Raw genomic sequence first — 19,390 nt, 5'->3', positions numbered from 1 at the left:
AAAAAATTGCAGACACAGTTGGAATAAAAAATACCCCCCAAAATTGTGTCCCATAGCAGATGGAAGATTTTTCTTTTTTATTCTGATACATTCTAGTATTAGGGCACCATCAACACAACAACCAGACTTTCAACATTTGAAGAGAATGGTTAATTAGAAGTTCAAAATCAACTTTCACAAAGCCATGTGTACAAGTCTGACCTGGCTGTGATACAAGCGAGGGTTGGCAGGGTTAATAGCGGGAAAATGCCGAACGCTGCTTTTCTTCAATGAAGGTCTGCCTGGCCCAGGACTCTAACGTCAAGGCCTCTGTCTAAAGCCAAAAAATATATGACAAATAGCAGCTCACACCTGACAACAGTCAGGGCTTTAAACTCAACAGGGCAGGGATTTGAAATTCTGCCAATCCTTGCATTTTTTTCTGATTAGATGTATTTTACAAGTTTATAAGGGGCTCCAAAGTGGACGCACAGCTCCATGACTCCTTGTAATTTGGCACTGAGCTTCCAGAACTGACTGTGGGTAAATCTCAATTAGCCAGAACGTCCCACATTCCAAATTTTAACTCAAATTAAATTTTGTTTAAATATGTCACTTTGGGAAGAAATGGGAAAATCTCTACACAAAAATTGCAAAAGGAATCAACTTATTTGTGACATAGTGTAACTTACAGGCTAAGAGGGAAGACTGGATCTAGACTGCTTGGTTTATGATCTTGCTTTTGCCCACTCATTAGCTGCGTAACTTTGGGGAATACAATGAACCTTGATTTGCCTCAGTTTACTTCACTATAAAATGGGAATGAAAATAGTAGCTACAGGGTTCTAAAGAAGATTAAATGAATTAATTTTTAATAGTACCTCACTATATACTGTAAGCACTCAATATTATTACATTATTTATTATTTACTAACATCTTACAGGGTTTGTATTGTGTAAATAATTTCATCAAATGTTCCTCTGTAACTTCAATGCAGTGACAATGTATATTCCGAGGATACTGCCTTCTCCTCAAACCATTAAGACTTTCGACCAGCAAAGTGTCTTTTTCTTAAGTCTAATATTTTTCATTTCCTTTCCAACCTTTTCTTTCTTCACATTCCTATCTGGGAGCTGATCACCACCATCTTCTTAGTTTTCCAAGCCAGAAAACCCAGAAATTATTAATCCTCTCCCCGTCAGTTAATTACCATATTATACCAATTATACTTCTGAATTAAACTGCTCACATCTGACAATAAGCCCTGATAATCTCCTGTCTTCAGAGCAAGCACAGTGATCTTCTGATTTGCAGCCTTTATCATGCTCCTTCCCTGCTTGAAATAAAACCTCAAATGGCTATGAGCTAAAAGCTCCTTTCCAATATTGGGAATATCTTCTTGTCCTTCTCCCCTGGGATCTCAATAGGATGAAAATGGAAGAGACAGGAGAAGAGACGCACACACAAAAAAGGCAGAAAATAAAAATGAAATAGGTGAGGACAAAAAGAAGAAAAACTGAGTTTGAGTTTGAATTTTGATGTGGAGTCAAGAAGCTAGTAAAGTCTGTGAGATAATTTATGCAGCACATATTACAATCTGGAGAAACAACCCTTTTAGTTGTGTACATAGCCCCATGAGGTCAAAACATTGGATAACTTCTCCACCAACAAGAGACGTATACAAATTCCTTTCAGTTTAGAAACAATTTGGATTTTCTCCTGGATTATCTGATGTAAATGCCCCTTCTCCTTGGAGTAGGGCAGGTAGAGGATATTATAATGATGAGAGAGGATGGTATTTCAGATAAAAAAAGACAATGGTTGTTATCTTTACGGTAACATTACATAAAATACAGTCTTATTTTACTTTTATAGCCTTTTCCTTCAATTCATGACCAGTTCTCTTAATCGTCAAGAAAACTAGGTACCACATATTTTGATTATCCATTCCAATACATCGACAGTGTTTATTATTTTATTTTACCAATGAGTTATCTCCCATTGGAAATATAGTAAAAAGTAAAATCAATAAAATTAGCATTCCTTTGTTCTTTTCTAGTATCAGTTGTTACTTCTAAGACTAGTTCCCAGAACTACAGATATAATAATAATAATATTAGTAATAATAATAGGAAGAGGAGGAAGAATAAGAGTAAAGAATAACAATAACATAGGGGAAGAGAAGGAGAAGGAAGACGTCATTCACTCAAAAACACACATACAAAACATAAGTCAAGCACAGTTCTGACAAGGAGTAGGTGTCAAATACACTTGCCTCTCATCTCCCAGGGAAAATCTGATTTCATTCTTATTACTCTAGAATGTGTGAGTGTGCTCTGTGCATTGCTGGTATGGAACCATACAGACAACTGATTATGCATTAGTCAATTACATAGTTACTTGTAACATTCCCCTGCAATAAAGGAAATCATGTCCCTTTTCAAATTGTCCTCAAAAGTTGGATAAGTTCTGAGGACTATAAATTCACTTCTCATTGCCCTAAATAATGCTGTGTGTGTGTGTGTGTGTGTGTGTGTATGTGTGTGTGTATGTATTTAAAACAATAGAGGATTAATTATACTTACAAATTTTATACACAAGAAACATGGAAATTACTCCTCTATTTATGTAAAATACATTTGACAAAGCATATGGTGAAATTGCAGGTACTGTCTATTCCTCATTCCTGCCTGTGCCACCATTTTGCCTTGGTTGGCATAATAAGAAATTCTAAAAAGACCTCAATTCACTAAATAAGGGATAATCCCTAGAGTGGGGAAAACTGAAAGTGGAGCTACAGGCAGAAAATTCCTACTGTTCTTTTAGGATTCTTCTACCTATTTGCCACTCTGTTGTCACAGTGGCACCAACTTAGAAAAGCAATTCTAGTGATGTGTCATGTCATTCCTGGTGAAATTCCTCAAACAAATGACTTGCTCATTGTCACATGGTTGTTGAGTGGAGGAGAGGATTACAATGGAATTCATATCATTTGAAAATCTCCTACATTGGTGTTTTTCAACTTGTCAGAAGCAAACCACTGCAGGGTTGTAGCAAAATTGTGAAAAAATCCTCAAATCTTTGTGCACGTATATGTTTCCTTGATCCACACAAAAAAAGATACTATGATTATCATTATTATCATTCAAGAACTCCATAAAATTGGTTGACACTGAAAAGGAATACTCTTCTCACTAAGAAATATAAATAAGTAAAAGGAAACTATGGCTTTATACTTGTGGTCCTCATATTTTGGGGTTTCACAGATTAATATCAACATTATTCATTACATGTTTTTAGAACTTAAAGTGATAGTCTTTGAAGCTAAATAAATTTACTTTTATGGAAAACTCACTTCATGGTTGCTCTCCTCCCAAATCTGTGAAAAAGTTATAATGGGCCAGCACTGGTATAAAGAGTGGTGTTTCAGAACCCTGGCGCCCACCATGCCATGCAGAAAAGTGAAATAATTCAATGGTGCGTGGATGCTGTAAATCACTAGGGTGGGTTTCAGGAAAGGAAACATCCATATGAGAGTTCTTTATCTCACTTCGGGCTGACTCGTTACTGGCATCACTTGTTGATTATTACAGCCAGTTAGCCAAGTGCTAGATCCAGCTCTGACAGTTGTCACCCCAAGCTTACCCATGGAAATGGCAACTCACAAAAATAATTCCTGTTCTTCCTAACTTAGAAATGACTCATCCTTGAGGGTCATGAAGGTAGGAGAAGAAATGAGCTCTCGTGTATTTTGCTTGGTCTTCTTAATCCCTCATTCTTCTGCATGAGTGTGCCAAGGAGTATAAATATGTGAGGTTAGCTACAAAAATCAATCCAGGCTTAGAAGAAGAATGTGGCAAACATTGACAGACTAGCTCATTCATTCATTCAACACACATTTGCAGGGCACCTAATACATACCAGAGACTGTGCAAAAGATATGGCAATTAAAAACTAACAGGAACACAGCAGAAATAATATCTGCCATCAAAAGATATTGTGCTAAGTTGCCACGTATTGCAGAATTTCCTTCTGTAGGTCTGAATAATACTCTATTTTATGTCTATACAACATTTTCTTTACCTACTCATCCACTGATGGACACCTAGTTTGCTCCCATCTCTTGGCTGTGGTGAATAGTGCTGCAATGTACTGAGACTGCTGACATCCCTTTGAGATTCTAATTTAAATTCTTTCTGATAAGTCTTCAGAAAGTGAGATGGCTGAATCATATGGTAGTTCTATTTTTAATTTCTTAAGGAATAACATGAAACTTCTTTTCCATTTTGTCATCTCAAAGATAATTGACCCTTGTATGCCATCTATCATGTTAAGATGGAACCAGACCCTCTCCTGTCAGGAAGGGTCTTCACCTGTCAGGAGAAATCATTGCCTTGCTGTGGCCTTGTAAGGCCTTTTCTCTTCAGCTGGATGAGCAACACAAACAAAGACAGAACAACATAAATGATCCTGTTGGAAAACATTCACATACATGTGGCCAGGCAAGGATCCAATGCTAATCACAGTCTCCAGCACCTGCATACTCTCAGCTGGGGGGCTCAGTTCTCAAAAAGAAATTCACAGGAGACCTGTCAGCACCTTGCCATGTGCCTTGGGATGAGGCTATCTAGAAACTTGCCTGAATGTTTCCCACATGCTACAGACCTGCTTCTCAACAGTAACACAGTTCTCTGATACTGTCGTTCTAAACTGCAGCATAAAAGAACCCTTCAGAACCTGGGCAAGGAGGTGGGCTGAAATCTGAACAGCCCCCAAAGTTGAAAGGAGGCACTTGTGTGACACTCAGAGACATATGTGAAGAGGAAGTGCTCCTGTTGAACAAAGACTACCTTCAGGGGCGGCTTCATAATGGGTAACCTGTGCAGTTGCGAAGTGCCCCACTCTCAGAAAGACCCCATGCTTGGTTCAGTGCTTTGCTGCTACCCTCTAGGAATTACTAATTTTTTAACAAGGAAGAGTTCGCACAGTTTCATTTTGAACTGGGTCTCACAGATTAAGTAACCTGTCCCTACCACTTTCTCTGCCAAAGGGGAAATGAGGAACACAATTAGGGTCCTGGAGTCCCAAAGGAGCAGGTGAAATGGAAGCATGGGTTATAAAACAGGGAGAAGCAAGAGTGCAATTTCATATCTTGTAAGGAAGTCAAGCACTGTTTACTAATCAGGGAGCCCACAATTTTAATTTCCCAAGCCATTATGAAGTTTGAGACTCTGAAATACCCACTCTATTTTATTGCTCTGTGGACATTAGAGGGCTCTTTTCTGTTTCTTTAGTATAGAAGAGTGGCCCCAAAGACATGCAATTATAACCACATAAAAATGCACCACACAGTGGTCAAAGCCACAGTGCTGAACCACTTTCTCACTAACGATTTTCACTCCACTTTTCAAATGGTGAGGGATCGCTTTCTGATCTTGTGTTTTCTTTCATTTTACAAACCTCAACCCACTATTCAGAGCCCTCTCAACTGACATTTACGTTGTCCGTGTGGTGATGCTACTATCATTCCTTCTTGGTAAACGATTTTTGACATCACCATCGCCTTGACTTTCTACCTACTCAAGTCCTACCTACTCAAATCTGCCTACTTTTAATGACCAGGCTCCCATGCACGTCACATCTGCTGTCAACCTTTCCTGGAGGGACATCCAGAGACAAAAAGATATAATTCCTGTCCTCCTGACGATTATCCTCTAATTTAGGAATCAGAGCTAACAGACATTTAAATATCTGATATTTTTAAGAGAAACATTGAAAATAAATATACCACAACAGGACTGGCTACAGAATTTATAGGGCCTGGTACAAAATGAAAATATGGGCTGCTGCTTTAAAATGCAGTAAGAATTTTAGGCAGCAACCGCAAGAGCCTTACACTAAGTAAGCATGGGGCCCTTCTATGTGTGGGACCTATGTGACCATGCAGGCTAAATGCCCATAAAGCTGGTCCTGATTTTCATTGGCCTGAATTGAGTCACGTACCCATTTCTTAACCAACCACTGTTAAGTGGGTGGACTGACTTAGACTGAAAACAGCTCCCCTGGAGTTTGAGCTAAGTTGAACTTCCCCTGAGATGCATGATATCTGGTGGCAGATTCATTAATAAAACCAGACTCCTTTTGAGTAGACATGAAGAGTGCATTGTTTCTGGGTATACCAAAATCAGTGTCCACCACACCATATATCCTTGACTCAGGAGGAGCTCTGGTTGCTTATGGCCTTTGTTGTTTGTGGTCTCGAAGAGTTATTCAAGTCCTACGTACTCAAATCTGCCTACTTTTAATGGCCAGGCTCCCATGCACTTCACACCTGCTGTCAATCCTTCCTGGAGGGACATCCAGAGACAAAAAGATATGATTCCTGTCCTCCTGATGATTATCCTCTAATTTAGGAAACAGAGTTAAGAGACATTTAAATATTCGATATTTTTAAGAGAAAACATTGAAAATAAATATACCACTGAACCACCATATATTGATCTCAAGAAATTATGGCATTACTGGATCAGCAATAATGCTCCAAGTGGGGTGGGGTACTCATTAAGAGTTTAGAAGGAAATGGATTTCACAGACAAGTGGTCAGTGTTGGGTGGTGTCAAATGCAGTTTGGGGCAGAAAAGTGGACTTGACAATCCTTAGCGGCAGGATACTCCTACGGCAAGTTTTGATAGTAGCTTGAGTCTTTTTCAAGAGTCAAACAGGTTTGCTTGGCTAGAGCAGACTGCAGAGGTCACTTGAAAACATCAGTGGTGAAAGGAAAAAACTATGCAGTGAAAAGTCATTACTAGGAAATGAGATCCAATGTAAAAGGCAACAGTAGAGTTTCTAAAGATGTACAGCAATTATGACTTTTTATACCTAGATGGAAATAGAGTCCTTCACTTCTGTTGTTCTTTTCAAAGCATTTTCACTCTTTCTTCAGTTATCCAACATGCTATTCAGCTCTGAAGAACCAAACTCAGGCTATATCACTGTCAAGCAACCTTCCTTACTTTACAGTCCCTCTCAGCCCCAGTTGAAAGGGACTGAAGAAACAGACCACCCCTTCTCCATGACCTGTGTACTCTGTGAATACTGTATTGGAATTATTTACTTGGTTGTCTTTCACTCATCGGACTGTTAACTCCCTGATGCGGAAACTATGTCTTCTTCCTCTTCATAACCTCTGTGCCTTGGTAATTGATCAACATGTAATCAGAGTTCAAAAATGCCTATTGAAATGATATACTCAGAATATACATAGGAACAATCAATTTTAACACTCTGTATGTAATGGCTAAACAACGCTCAGAAAAAGATAATAATATGCATAAAGACTGAGATATTTTCATTCTATTAATGACTTGAAAGCATACATTGGATTGCATGTGGATGAATAGGAGAATGCTGTCAAAGATCACTTCAAGATTCCTTGCTTTGAAATCTAGAATGACATACAATAGACCCTCTTTATCTAGCCCTAGAGGAAACAAGACAAAGACAGGGCAATGATAGGATTTTCTTCTCAAGCTTATGAAATCACCTCCAGCCTTTCCTTCTTTGTCTCTGTCAGTTCCTGTACTTTAGGCTTATATCAGAGACGTGAATAGTGCACCCCAGCATTTGAATGTTTTTCTATCCCTAAAAGTCTTTGAAATTCATAGTTTATTTCAGTTATGACATGTAGTCAATAAATGTTTATGGGGTACATATGGTCCTCAGTCCCAGCACAAGTGAGATTAAGTGGAGAATTATTTTTAGTTCCTGTATGGCCTGATGTGTAAATATTCACGATATCAGATAAATGGGCAATTTAACTCCAGTCAACACATATCTCCAAATTGCTACTGAACAAGCAAAGGCAATGACCCAAAGACATAGCTGGCAATTAGCTTCTTAAATGGCACTTAATAAATGCTTCTACAGGACAGTAGCAAACCTAAGGATTTTCCTAATTCTCCTTGACACCTAATATTGCCCTTTGGTTTTTCTCTTCATGCTAATCTTCATGTTAGTTTGTGCTTGATTTCAGCATGTGTGTGCACTCATGGGCACTTATGTGTATGTATGAGTGTGAAGGGAATTGGATAATAAAAAAAGCCTATGACTTAACCCTGTTTTGTTAAGTTGGATTTTCCCACACAGAGGCTTTCTCATTAATTTTTTTCCTCTCTTAACACACATAAATCAGTAAATGATTGCTGAATTCCAGCATCATTAGGAGATAACTACCCTTCATTAAGATTGGATTACAAAATCACAATTTCTGCATTTATTTCATGGTTCTGGGTAAATGCTTAGTGATCACAATGGTAAAAAATCCAAATGCCTGAAACACATGAGAAAAAGAGGATTCTAAATCTAGAGTCTCTACGTTTTGTCATCAGTGTAAGATAAGATTGCTGCATTAAGAGCAACACAGTAAGATATATATGTAAGAACATATGTGCAAATTATAACTCTAAATAAATGTTGCTTTGTACTATACTTCTCAATATAATTTTAGTTAGTTTTACCTGATTAGAATTTTTTAAAAAACTTTAAAGACATACTTTGAATTTCAATGATCTTCTGTAAAGAAATAACAGCATTCATATTCGGGCTTTGGTGGAGAATATCTTCTGCAAGCGGCTCCAGCTGCAAGAATAGTAGATAATAATATGAGCAGAATATTACGACTTTATAGTAAGTCTCACAGAAGCAAAGCAAATTGAAACAACCTAATCCTCAGGAAAAGCTTGCTCCGAGAACTAGTTAACATTTTGCTGATATTAGTTCTAAAAGTGTAGCCAGTTTTATTTCTGTTTTGCATCCATGTAATTGAATTCCAAGGGGCTTTTCCATTGGTCACAAGACTAATCTATGAAGTCCCTGAAGCAGGTGCATGTCTGTGTATTATTCATTAAAAATCTGAGTTATTTGTGTAATTTTTGTAGGTTCCTGAAAAACCAAATTCCATCATGTCTGTATACGCAGCTGGGCCCTGCAAACAAAACCTCAGGGAAGTTGCAATAGACAGAAAGTGGGCAGTCTATTATCCACACTTTCACAGTGTTTTTACATCTAACCACCTTGTATACATTTGAACACTTCACGATAGAAAGCCATGAGACACAGCTGCTTTTATTCAAAGGCCATTGAATGAAGTAGTAGAGAAAGGGTTCAAATAACCAAATGTGAAATAATTGTACAGTTTCATTTAACTTCTACTTCATTCATAATTATGCAGATGTCTGTGCATAGCACAGGCCAAATTCCTACCTTGCAAATCTATCACGATCTTCTGGAGTTACACTAATTTTTCATGGAGAAGCTCAGCAAACATTGCTTTGCAAGAAATGAAGAGAAGCTTTAAATAATTTATAGAGCCTATTTGTCAGACCTAAGTCTGCTGATGCATCCCTCAGAATGCCGTGCTGATTAGCTTGGCATGTTGCAGCAGAAAGCGCAAGGCTAGGGCCTCTGCAAATAAAATAGTTGTCCAGCTATTGTGACCCAAAAAGCAAATAAAGTAATAGTAACAACAGGATTAACAAAAAAGTAGTTTTCCTAGAAATGTTAAGGTTAATCATCTCAAATAAGAACTGGTGATCAAACTATAATATGGCATGAATGGGAAGCAATGTCACTAGATGCATCAAAGCATGAACTCATCTATGTCTCTTCATCTGTAGGAAAATCTAAAAAACCACAAGGATTACAAGTTTCCACCGCATATGTGAGTGAATCTTCCCCTCAGGGTCTCTCTGAATTGATTATTCTATTCTTCAATCATGAAATCTAAAACAATAGCGCCTTTATTCCAGATGCCATAGGATAACAGACTAGCTCAGGGGTATTTATACATGGGGTAAATTCACTAACTATAACTTTCCAGAGTGTTTTTCTTAGCTGCCAAAGAAAAACTTTTAAACATCAAAAGGTTTATTTGCAATACAGTTTGGTGAGAGGAAAAAAAAAAAAACCATCACCACCACCACTCAGTGGCAGTACAAGGTTCTGAAATAAACTCTTAAAACTCATTAAAATCATTTTTCAAAATCTGGTATTTCAAATTGTATCTTCAAGGATATGTTAGTCCAGTAACACTCTCTTAACTCAGAGGAACTACTGAGTCATAAACTGTAGCTTACTTGGAAAACGCTTATGTATCAGACAAGGTTCAGAGAGCTACTTTGCTTATAAATAATTTTTGCTCCTTTCTTAGAGCTTAGAGAAAATAATTTTTAATAGAAACTAGGTAGATTTTGCTAATAAAATATCGTGAAATGACACTCTATGTTCCAATATTTAAGAACAAAAGCACAAGGCGATGTCAGCATATTTAGCTCTAAAAATGCTGACAAATTGAAAGGTGCTGGATCCTGGAAAGAAAGCTATAGGCAGATCATATATGTAAAACATCTAACTTCTGGTCTCTTGAACACTGAGGTCTGGGCTATTTTAAAGACTCAGGTTATATAGAACTCATATGTGATTCAGGGTATTGAGAGTAAAATACAAACACCCCTAAACCCCCAATTTAGAATCTTCAGTTAGATGCAAAAGGGTTGTGTCTGCTTTGAAAAGCAATTCAGAGAATTAAGGCAATTAAATTGATCATTTAAACCTCCCAAACCATTTCCCTGCATGTTTTAGTTGAATGTCGTTTAGAGGATTTAACCTTCAGTAAATTGCCCAATTTGTTTCATTTTGAGTGTATACATACAGACAGAGCTGAATTCAGAAAGTTCTCAATGTAGGTTCTTTATTTTTTCTCTGGTAGCTATGCAATGGACAATATTCTCTCCGTTGGCAAGAAGGCAAGTGGCATTTAGAGTCTGTTTTTATAAAATTAAAATCTTTTATGGCGGGACCACAGAATTGGGTTGTCTTTTCTAGAGAGTTATTTATTTAATCACTCACAATTATAAGCGCTAACAACATCTGATTGACGCATCCACTTAATAAATATTTATGAGTGCTGGTCATTATTCATAATTTAATAACTAATAAAATAATATTAAATAAATATTCATGTTTTATACATTTGGAGCAGAAAATAAGAATATGTGGTAAAGTTTTGTTATGTATTTAATTTAGGTGATTAGATACAGCAAAAATAGTGGCGACTGAGGTTAATCAGCATTACTAGAAGTTATTAAAAGATAATTAAAGAAGTAATTTATACAAACAAGACAACTTTTGCATGCAAAAGTTACAGAAAGATAAAGCAGATGCAAATGTAGGAAATAGTACACATCCATCATGCCATCTCTGTTGAGCAATTCTGTTAAGTAATGGTAATCATCATGGAGTTATAAGATACACTAGATAATTTTAACACAACCTCTTGACGCTTAAAACTCTCATCCAGCTTAATCGTATCTAAAGCTTAATCACAAGCATTACTCACACCAATTCTTTACACAGATTTTCAGGCTCAGTGACAGGGAAGTTTATTTTTCTACATCATTTTCAGAAAGTTATAATAATGTATTGAGAAGATTCAGATGTTTGTTAAGTTACATATACCATATACATTCTAAGTACTGTAGCTATTTTAAAGCACCATAAAATTGTGGCCATTATCATCTTATAAGTAATTTCCTGGTTCTTTAGAATCAGATCATTTAAATCGTCAAAAATCATTTTACTTGCCTAAGATTCATCTATAGAAAGAGGCGAGGGATATTCTTAGAGAAGCTGTTGAGTAAGAGTTTTAAGATTTACACTGTACTGATGAGATACGAAAAACAGCTCACTGATTTTTTTATTTGCATGACTCAGAACAGAACATAAAGGCAGCTAAACAGAGCCTTTGCAAATATAACAGGTGTGTGAGGATGGATGTATATACATCAATCAAGCAAAGGATCTATTAAATAGTCTTGTTAGCATTTTTGTTACGTGTTGATGTTTCCCAAATATGCCAAGTATTTTAATATTTCTGTACCTTTATCTATTCTGCTCCCTCTGAATTCTATTTTCTTCATTCTTCTTTCAATTGGTAAAACCTTGACAAGGATTCAAGGACCACCACAAATATTGCCTGCTCCTCAAATTCTCTACTAGAGCAAATTTCTTCCCCTCCTGTGGCCCTTTTCCTCACAAATACTCTAATTTACTAAATACATTATGTGGTAGAAAGTCATTTTTTCCCACTCTCTACTTTGTTGTGAGTTATTTAAAGTCAAATATGGAGACTGTATATGACAGACATTTTTAAAATGTTGAATAAATGGAGAAATAATTAATTGAAAAAAAAAAAAAAACCATGAAGAGGTGCCCTTTATTCTGCTCGCCATAGCTAATAAGACAAAATAAAATGGGTTCTTCCTCTTGGTCACCTGCTGTAATCAGGATATGGTTTTAAGATGAAGAATCAGAACAGCAGTGATAATTCATTTTGTTTTCTAAGGTAAACTGCCCTTGCATAATTTCCAGACAATTATTTCCTCCTATGCATTGGCAAGGTTTCCTGACATGTAGGCAGATATTTCTACAGATCAGAAAAGCAGGAAAATGCAAAAGAAACAAAGACCCAAGGGAAGCAGAGGCAGAATGGCCATGCCAATAATTACAGCAGAAAAGGTCTCTTCCAACTGAGTAGCAAGAAAAAGCAATAGAGTGACAATAAAATGGAATGAAATTTTGGAAGGCATTGAAATTAATCTTTAACCCAGTTTGAGGAGAACTGGGATCATCCCAATACCTAGACCTCAAATCCATATACATAGTATATTCTATAATTTATTTAGATGTTTGTTAACTTCTCCAAAAATATTTTACAATTTTGTGAATAGGGTCATATTTTCAGATAGATTTATTCTAGGTATGTGGTTTGTTTAATGCTTTTGTAAATTATGTACGTGTATATATTTACACTATATATAAAAATGTATATTTATAATTTAATTAAAAATGTTTCAATCCTGGTGTGATTCTGTCCTGTGTGTTTGTTCACTGGAGTAGGAGTCATATATCTCCATTCGTCTTCTCTCCCACCTAAGTGGGTGACAGAAAACCATGGAAGATTCGATGGACATGGACATGAGCCCCCTGAGGCCTCAGAATTCTTTTCAATTGTGAACTAAAGCTGACAAAGATTATCACTTAATGCGGATCATGATGAAAATGAATACCAGTTTTCTTTAAGAATGGTCAGTTCAGCATTGTTGAAGCAGAAGCAATGAAATTTAAAGGCAGTCCAAATAAAAGTAACACTGGCAACTTTGAAAATGTCTGTATAGCCAACAGCTTCTCTTGTGGGCTTTGAAATACCACCACCTATGGTCTTATGGTTGAAGTGTGGTTCAGGGCCAGTGCATATTAGTGGGCAGCACATAGTAGCTGTGGAAGAAGATGCACAGTCACAAGATGAAGAGGAGGAGGATGTGAAGCTCTTAAGTATGTCTAGAAAGCAACCTGTCTCTAGAGGTGGTAGTGACGTTCTACAGAAAAAAAGTAAAAACTTGCTGCTGATGAAGATGATGATGATGACGAACATGATGATGATGAGGGTAAGGAAGCTGAAGAAAAAGCCCAGTGAAGAAATCTATACAAGATACTCCAGCCAAAAATGCACAAAAACCATCAACATCAAGATGAAAAGGTCAAGAATCCTTCAAAAAATAGAAAACAAAAACAAAAACAAAAAAAACCCTCCCAGAACACTAAGGCCCTAGTTCTGGGGAAAACATTAAAGCAAAAATGCAAGCAAGTATGAGAAAAGGTGGTTTTCTTCCCAAATTGGAAACCAAGTTCATCAATTATGCGAAGAACTGCTTCCTAATGACTGACCAGATGGCTACTCAAGATCTCTGGCAGTGGAGCAAGAAGTCTCCTTAATAGTTTAAACAGCTTGTTAGAAAATTTCTGTCTTATTTCATTTCTGTATCATTTGATATCTACCTCTCCTTTTTGTAATGCAGAGTGAGAACTTTACCTACCATGTCTGATAAATATTGTCCAGGTTCCATTGCCAAGAATGTGTTGTCCAAAATGTCTGTTCAGTTTTTAAAGATGGAACGCCACCCTTTGCTTGGTTTTAAGTATGTATGGAATGTTATGATAGGACATAGTATAGTAATGGTCAGACATGGAAATGGTGGGGATACAAAAATGTATGTGTGAAATAAACTCATTATTAAAAAAGGTTTTTGAAGTAATTTTATATTTACAGAAAGTTTTAAACATTGTACAGAATTCCCATGTACTCTTCACCCAGTTTCCCTTAATTATAACTGGTTACATAAAATCAGTGTACTCTTAAACTTATTTTCTATAGTTATGACAGTTATATAGATATATAATTAATTTTTACTAAACCTTTTCATTGAGTTTTCAATTTTCATTGGTTTTTAATTAACTAATCAGCTTGTTAAATTTACATATTAATTCATAATTTAAATGAATATATTTTAATATATTTTCCTCATACTCAATTACAAATCATCTGTAAGTAGTGAAAGATTTATTTATTTTTCTCCAATACTGATACCTTTTTTCTTCTTCTTACCATATCGCACTGTCTAGGATTCCCTGAACAACGTTGAAATGAAGCTGTAAGAGTATTTTTGTCTTGTTTTCGATTTAAAAGAATAATTTCTATATTTCACCTTTAAACCTGATGTATACTGTGGAATTTATTTTGTAGCTATCCTTCATCAAATTAATAAATATTTTTTTATTTCTGTTTGTAAAAATTGTTCTTTATGATTGGGTAGTTTATCAGCTGCTTTTAAAAAATTTATTGAAATAGTTATATTTCTTCTTCATTGTCTTAATGTGATGAATTATAATAAATTAGTTTGGAAAGTTAATATGTTATATTTCTAGAGTAAACCCAATTTTTATGAACCTTTAAGATGTGATGAACTGCTAATATTTTATTTAGGGTTTTAACTACTATGACTATGAGAAAGATTCTCTTACAATATTCCTTTCTTGTGATATTCTCTTAAGTTTTTGGTATCAGTATTATATAGGCCTCAAAAATTTATTTGCGATGTATTCTTCCTACCCTCCACTCCACTATTCTAAAACAATTTGTGATTGGTATTATTTTTTCCTTAAACTCCTGGTAGAATTGCCTGGTGAAGCTATATGGGTTTTGTGTTTTCTCCTGGTAAATTTAGTTTTAAAAACTCAATTTTGTTAGTAACTAAAGAACCATTCAAATTTTCTGTATTTTTATTCAGTCTTGCAAAGTTGCATTTTTATTATAATTTTTCCATTTCATGTATTCCATTTCATAAATTTTCGAAATGTTTACATAAAGTTTATTTTAATATTTTCTTGTCATCCTTTTAATAACATTAAAATCTGTAGTGAAGTCTCCTTTTCTTTCCCAATACAGGACACGCATGCTGTTTCTTTGTTGGTCAGTCTTACTAGAGTAAAATCAATTTTACTACTTATTTCAAAGAATCAACCTTTGACTTTAAAAATCTTACATATAATATGCTTGTTTTCTATTTTATCATTTTATTTATATCTTCTTTGGTTTCTTTGCATTTAATTTGTTGCTTTGATTCTCTAATGAGATGTATGCTTTCAACATTAATTTTAAACTTTCTTCTTTTCTAATATATACATTTAAAACTATATGTTTCTCTAAGTTCAGCTTTATATATCACACAAGTTTTCACATGTTATATTTTCATAATGCTTTATTTCAGAATACTTTCTAATATTTCACTGTGATTTCTTTGGACACATGAATTAGAGTATATCTGAAAGCTCAAAATATATACGATTTTGTAATTACCTCACTGTGGTAAGAAATTATACTATGTATGAATTCAATTAGTTGAAATTTATTGAAACTTGCTTTATGGTCCATATATGGTCTATTTTTTAAAATGTTAAGAATGTCCTTGAAAAGAATGATATTCTGTCATGTTAGGGGATATATACTCCATTATATATTTAAATTATAGCAAGTTTATCAAGTGTTTAAATCTTCTACATCACCCTTCACTTTTATTTTCTTCATGGTTTACCAGTTACTAAGAGAAGTGTACTAAAATTTGTTATTATGATTGTGGTTTTGCCTATTTTATCATTTGGTTCTTTCCATTTATGCTTAATATGTTTTCATGCTGTCTTAGACACAAAAAATTTGAATGTTTTTATCTTCTTGGTTCATAGAATATTGTATCAGTATGAAACATCTCTTTTGATCTCCATTTTCTCTTGCCTTAGAGTCCATTTTTATCTGATATTAATAGGGTCACAAGAATTTTCCTTCAGTTAGTTCTGGTGGATAAATTTTTTTTCATTTCCTTCATTCAAACTTTTCTTATAATTATATTACAGAAAGCTTCCATTTAAATAGCATCTGTTATTACACTGTAATCACCTTTGTCTTACTTGGTGAACTAAACCCATTTATATCCACTTATATGTGATTTGTACAACCACCCAAGCTGATTCTAAAATTTTATATAAAAATACAGTGGGGCCAAATGTAGCCAAAACTGTCTTGAAGAAGAACAAACTGAAAGATTAGTTCTACCAGATATCAAGACGTTTTATAAAACTACAGTAGTTAAGACAGTCTGATAATATCACATAAAAAGAGAGAAACCTGTGAAATATAATAGACTCTCCATGTATACATGGATAAAGTTAACACTACTGAGCCATAATAAATGGATGGTCTTTTTTTTTTTTTTTGAGACGGAATCTTGTACTGTCACCCAGGCTGGAGTGCAGTGGTACTATCTCGGCTCACTGCAACCTCCGCCTCCCGGGTTCAAGTGATTCTCCAGCCTCAGCCTCCTGAGCAGCTGGGATTACAGGTGCATGCCACCATGCTCGGATAATTTTTATATTTTTAGTAGAGATGGGTTTCACCATGTTGGCTAGGCTGGTCTCGAACTTCTGACCTTGTGATTCACCCACCTCAGCCTCCCAAAGTGCTGGGATTACAGGTGTGAACCACTGTGCCCCGTCAAATGGATGGTCTTTTCTATAAGTGGTACTTAATCAACTGTATATTCACATTGAAACAAACAAACCTGACCTCTATATTCATATATACATATACATATTCAATGCCGGATGAAGTATGCGTCTAAATGTTGAAGTCAAAAAATTAACCTTTCAGAAAAGAGTAAGAAAAAAACAAAAATAATCTTTTCATGACTTTGGGAATCCAGAAAGAAAACTTAAACAGAATACAAAAAGAACTAATCCTACAGGAAAAGATTGATGAATTATACCACATTAAAAAGTTACTTTCAATTATCAAAGGTCACCTTTCAACACATGAAACCAACACTAGAACCTATAAAGAACTGCTAAATCAGTAAGGAAAAAGACAATATGAAGGTGGACAAGAATTTTGAATAGATACTTCAAAAGCAGTACGTCCAAATGATCAATAAATAGATGAAGAACTGCTTTACCTTATTAGCATCTGGGCAAATCAAAACCATGGTGATATACTACTACACATCCAACAGAATGGCTAAGATTTTAAAAGACTGACAATATGGAGTATTAGAAGGATACAGAACTGTGTAAACACCTGTATGCCACTGGTAGGAGTACCAATTGTAACTATGTAACTATGGAAAACAGTTTGGTGCTATCCACAAAACTTAAACATATGCGTATTTCAGGATTCAGCGATACCATTTGTAGAAATATATTCAACAAAAATGTCGGTACAAGTGCACCGAGAAACACATATAAAATGTCCATCACAACATTAGATACAATAGCCCCCAAACTGGAAAAATTCCCCTTATCTGTTAAAAGTAGAATATGTAAATAAACTGTGACATTTTCCCAAAAATTATTTTTACGGAATGGAATACTATATGTTAACAAAAACAAATCAACTATAGCTGGTTGCAACAACATGGATAACTCTCACAGATATAATGTTGAGCAAAACGAGTAAGAAAGGAATTATATATTGTATGATTTCATGGATATAAAGTCACAAATTAAAATGTAGTGTTAGAAATCGTAAAATTGGTGACTTTCAGAAAAGAGAAGGGACACTAGGGAATGTGGGGTCTTTTGACATGCTGACATTACTCTATCTCTTGGTTGATCATTACATATGTGATCTCTGTCATATTTCATTGAGGTGTACATTTGTGTTTTGCAGTTTTCTGCATAAGTGTTATATCTTACAATTTAAAAACAGTTTATCAAAAGTTAAAAATTTTTTAAGAAAGCATCGTGACATAAGACAATAGGGAAACAAAGTCTGGATCTTGAGTTCATGTTCTTTCCACTGGATTATTGTGCTTCCAGGAAACAAAGTGAGATTATATATTTTGCATGAAAGCAACATGTTATATTCTTAGATATAAGGCCACAAATTAACTTACAAAGAAAGCTGAAAGTCCCCCTGCAACATGCAAAGCGACTCCGACAAAATGCAGAAAGGGTTCAGTTGTCAGGGTCAAAGATATTGTGGAACTTTGGAAGAATATGATAATCAAGACCAAGAGGACAAGGGAAGCAGATTTTGATAAAGACCTGATTCTACATGCTGATGAACTATTATCAATTCCCTAGTGAGGAGGGATTGGTGGTGAAAACTCAGCTCTCATTTGAATAATTATCTTAGAGAGGTCTGCAATTAGTTGTGTATGTTTAATTTGATTGCGTAAGTAAATCTGGTTATAATTTTATCCATATTGTGATTCATGAGTCATTCTCAAAATAACCTCTTTTATTTGTTTGAAGTCATTAAAATTCTTGCCCAAATAGATTGGGGGGAAAATCAGAATCAGGGTGATTGTACTGACAATCAAGTTACTACACTGACAAACTATTGAAATTATTCAGATTGGGTCTGCCTGCATCCTACCTACATGTGGTTGATATAGGGTGATAAGTAATTAAGAAATATTTCTGGTCAATAGCAGTGACATAAGTCTAATAAGTCTTATGAGAGTAACAGGAAGACCAAGAGGTAAAGGGAACAGTCATGGTCATCAGCTCACATGAGATATTGCAGGAATTCCTTGAATAAGGTAAGAGGGACCAGTGAGCCAGACTCTGAGATCATTACTGTAGTTACTATTCTATTAACTGAGTTTTTATCTGAAACTACTATGGCTTAGAGAAATATAGGTTAAACAATACATCAGCCAATGAATGAAAAGAGGAAGAGGCCTCTGTTCCATATCAAAGAGAAGAAACCTCTGTTCCATATCAAGCCCAAATAGTATCCTATAATTTCCATGGTGCTTAACCATGGACAGTTTGCACATGATACATTTAAACATCTATGGCAATCACCAACTAAGTAATTAAAAATAAACCTAAAAATAAATGGAAGAAGGCATAGCGGTCTATTGGAAAGAGGATAATGAATGCAATTTGTTGGATAATTAAGATTATTGATATTCTTGTTTAATCATTAAGGTAAGTTTGTAGATATACAACATAATGAGA

The 19,390-nt window shown here is 35.3% G+C and overlaps 1 protein-coding gene and 1 pseudogene across 2 annotated transcripts in view; one reads left to right on the top strand and one right to left on the bottom strand.

Annotated features, from left to right (window-relative positions):
* Positions 1 to 19,390, bottom strand: part of HDAC9 (histone deacetylase 9) — a 921,220-nt gene that overhangs the window by 26,867 nt on the left and 874,963 nt on the right. For both annotated transcript variants that reach the window (XM_011944150.1, XM_011944151.1), the window contains exon 24: positions 8,533 to 8,617. In XM_011944150.1, coding sequence (XP_011799540.1) covers positions 8,533 to 8,617 — 85 coding nt within the window. The remainder of the gene's footprint in view (positions 1 to 8,532; positions 8,618 to 19,390) is intronic.
* LOC105513347 lies at positions 12,989 to 13,898 on the top strand (annotated as a pseudogene).

This window comes from Colobus angolensis, unplaced genomic scaffold, assembly GCF_000951035.1.
Source record: "Colobus angolensis palliatus isolate OR3802 unplaced genomic scaffold, Cang.pa_1.0 Scaffold229, whole genome shotgun sequence".
NCBI lineage: Eukaryota > Metazoa > Chordata > Mammalia > Primates > Cercopithecidae > Colobus > Colobus angolensis.
Note: the sequence above shows the minus strand (reverse complement) of the source record. Positions and strands in the feature narration are given on the sequence as shown.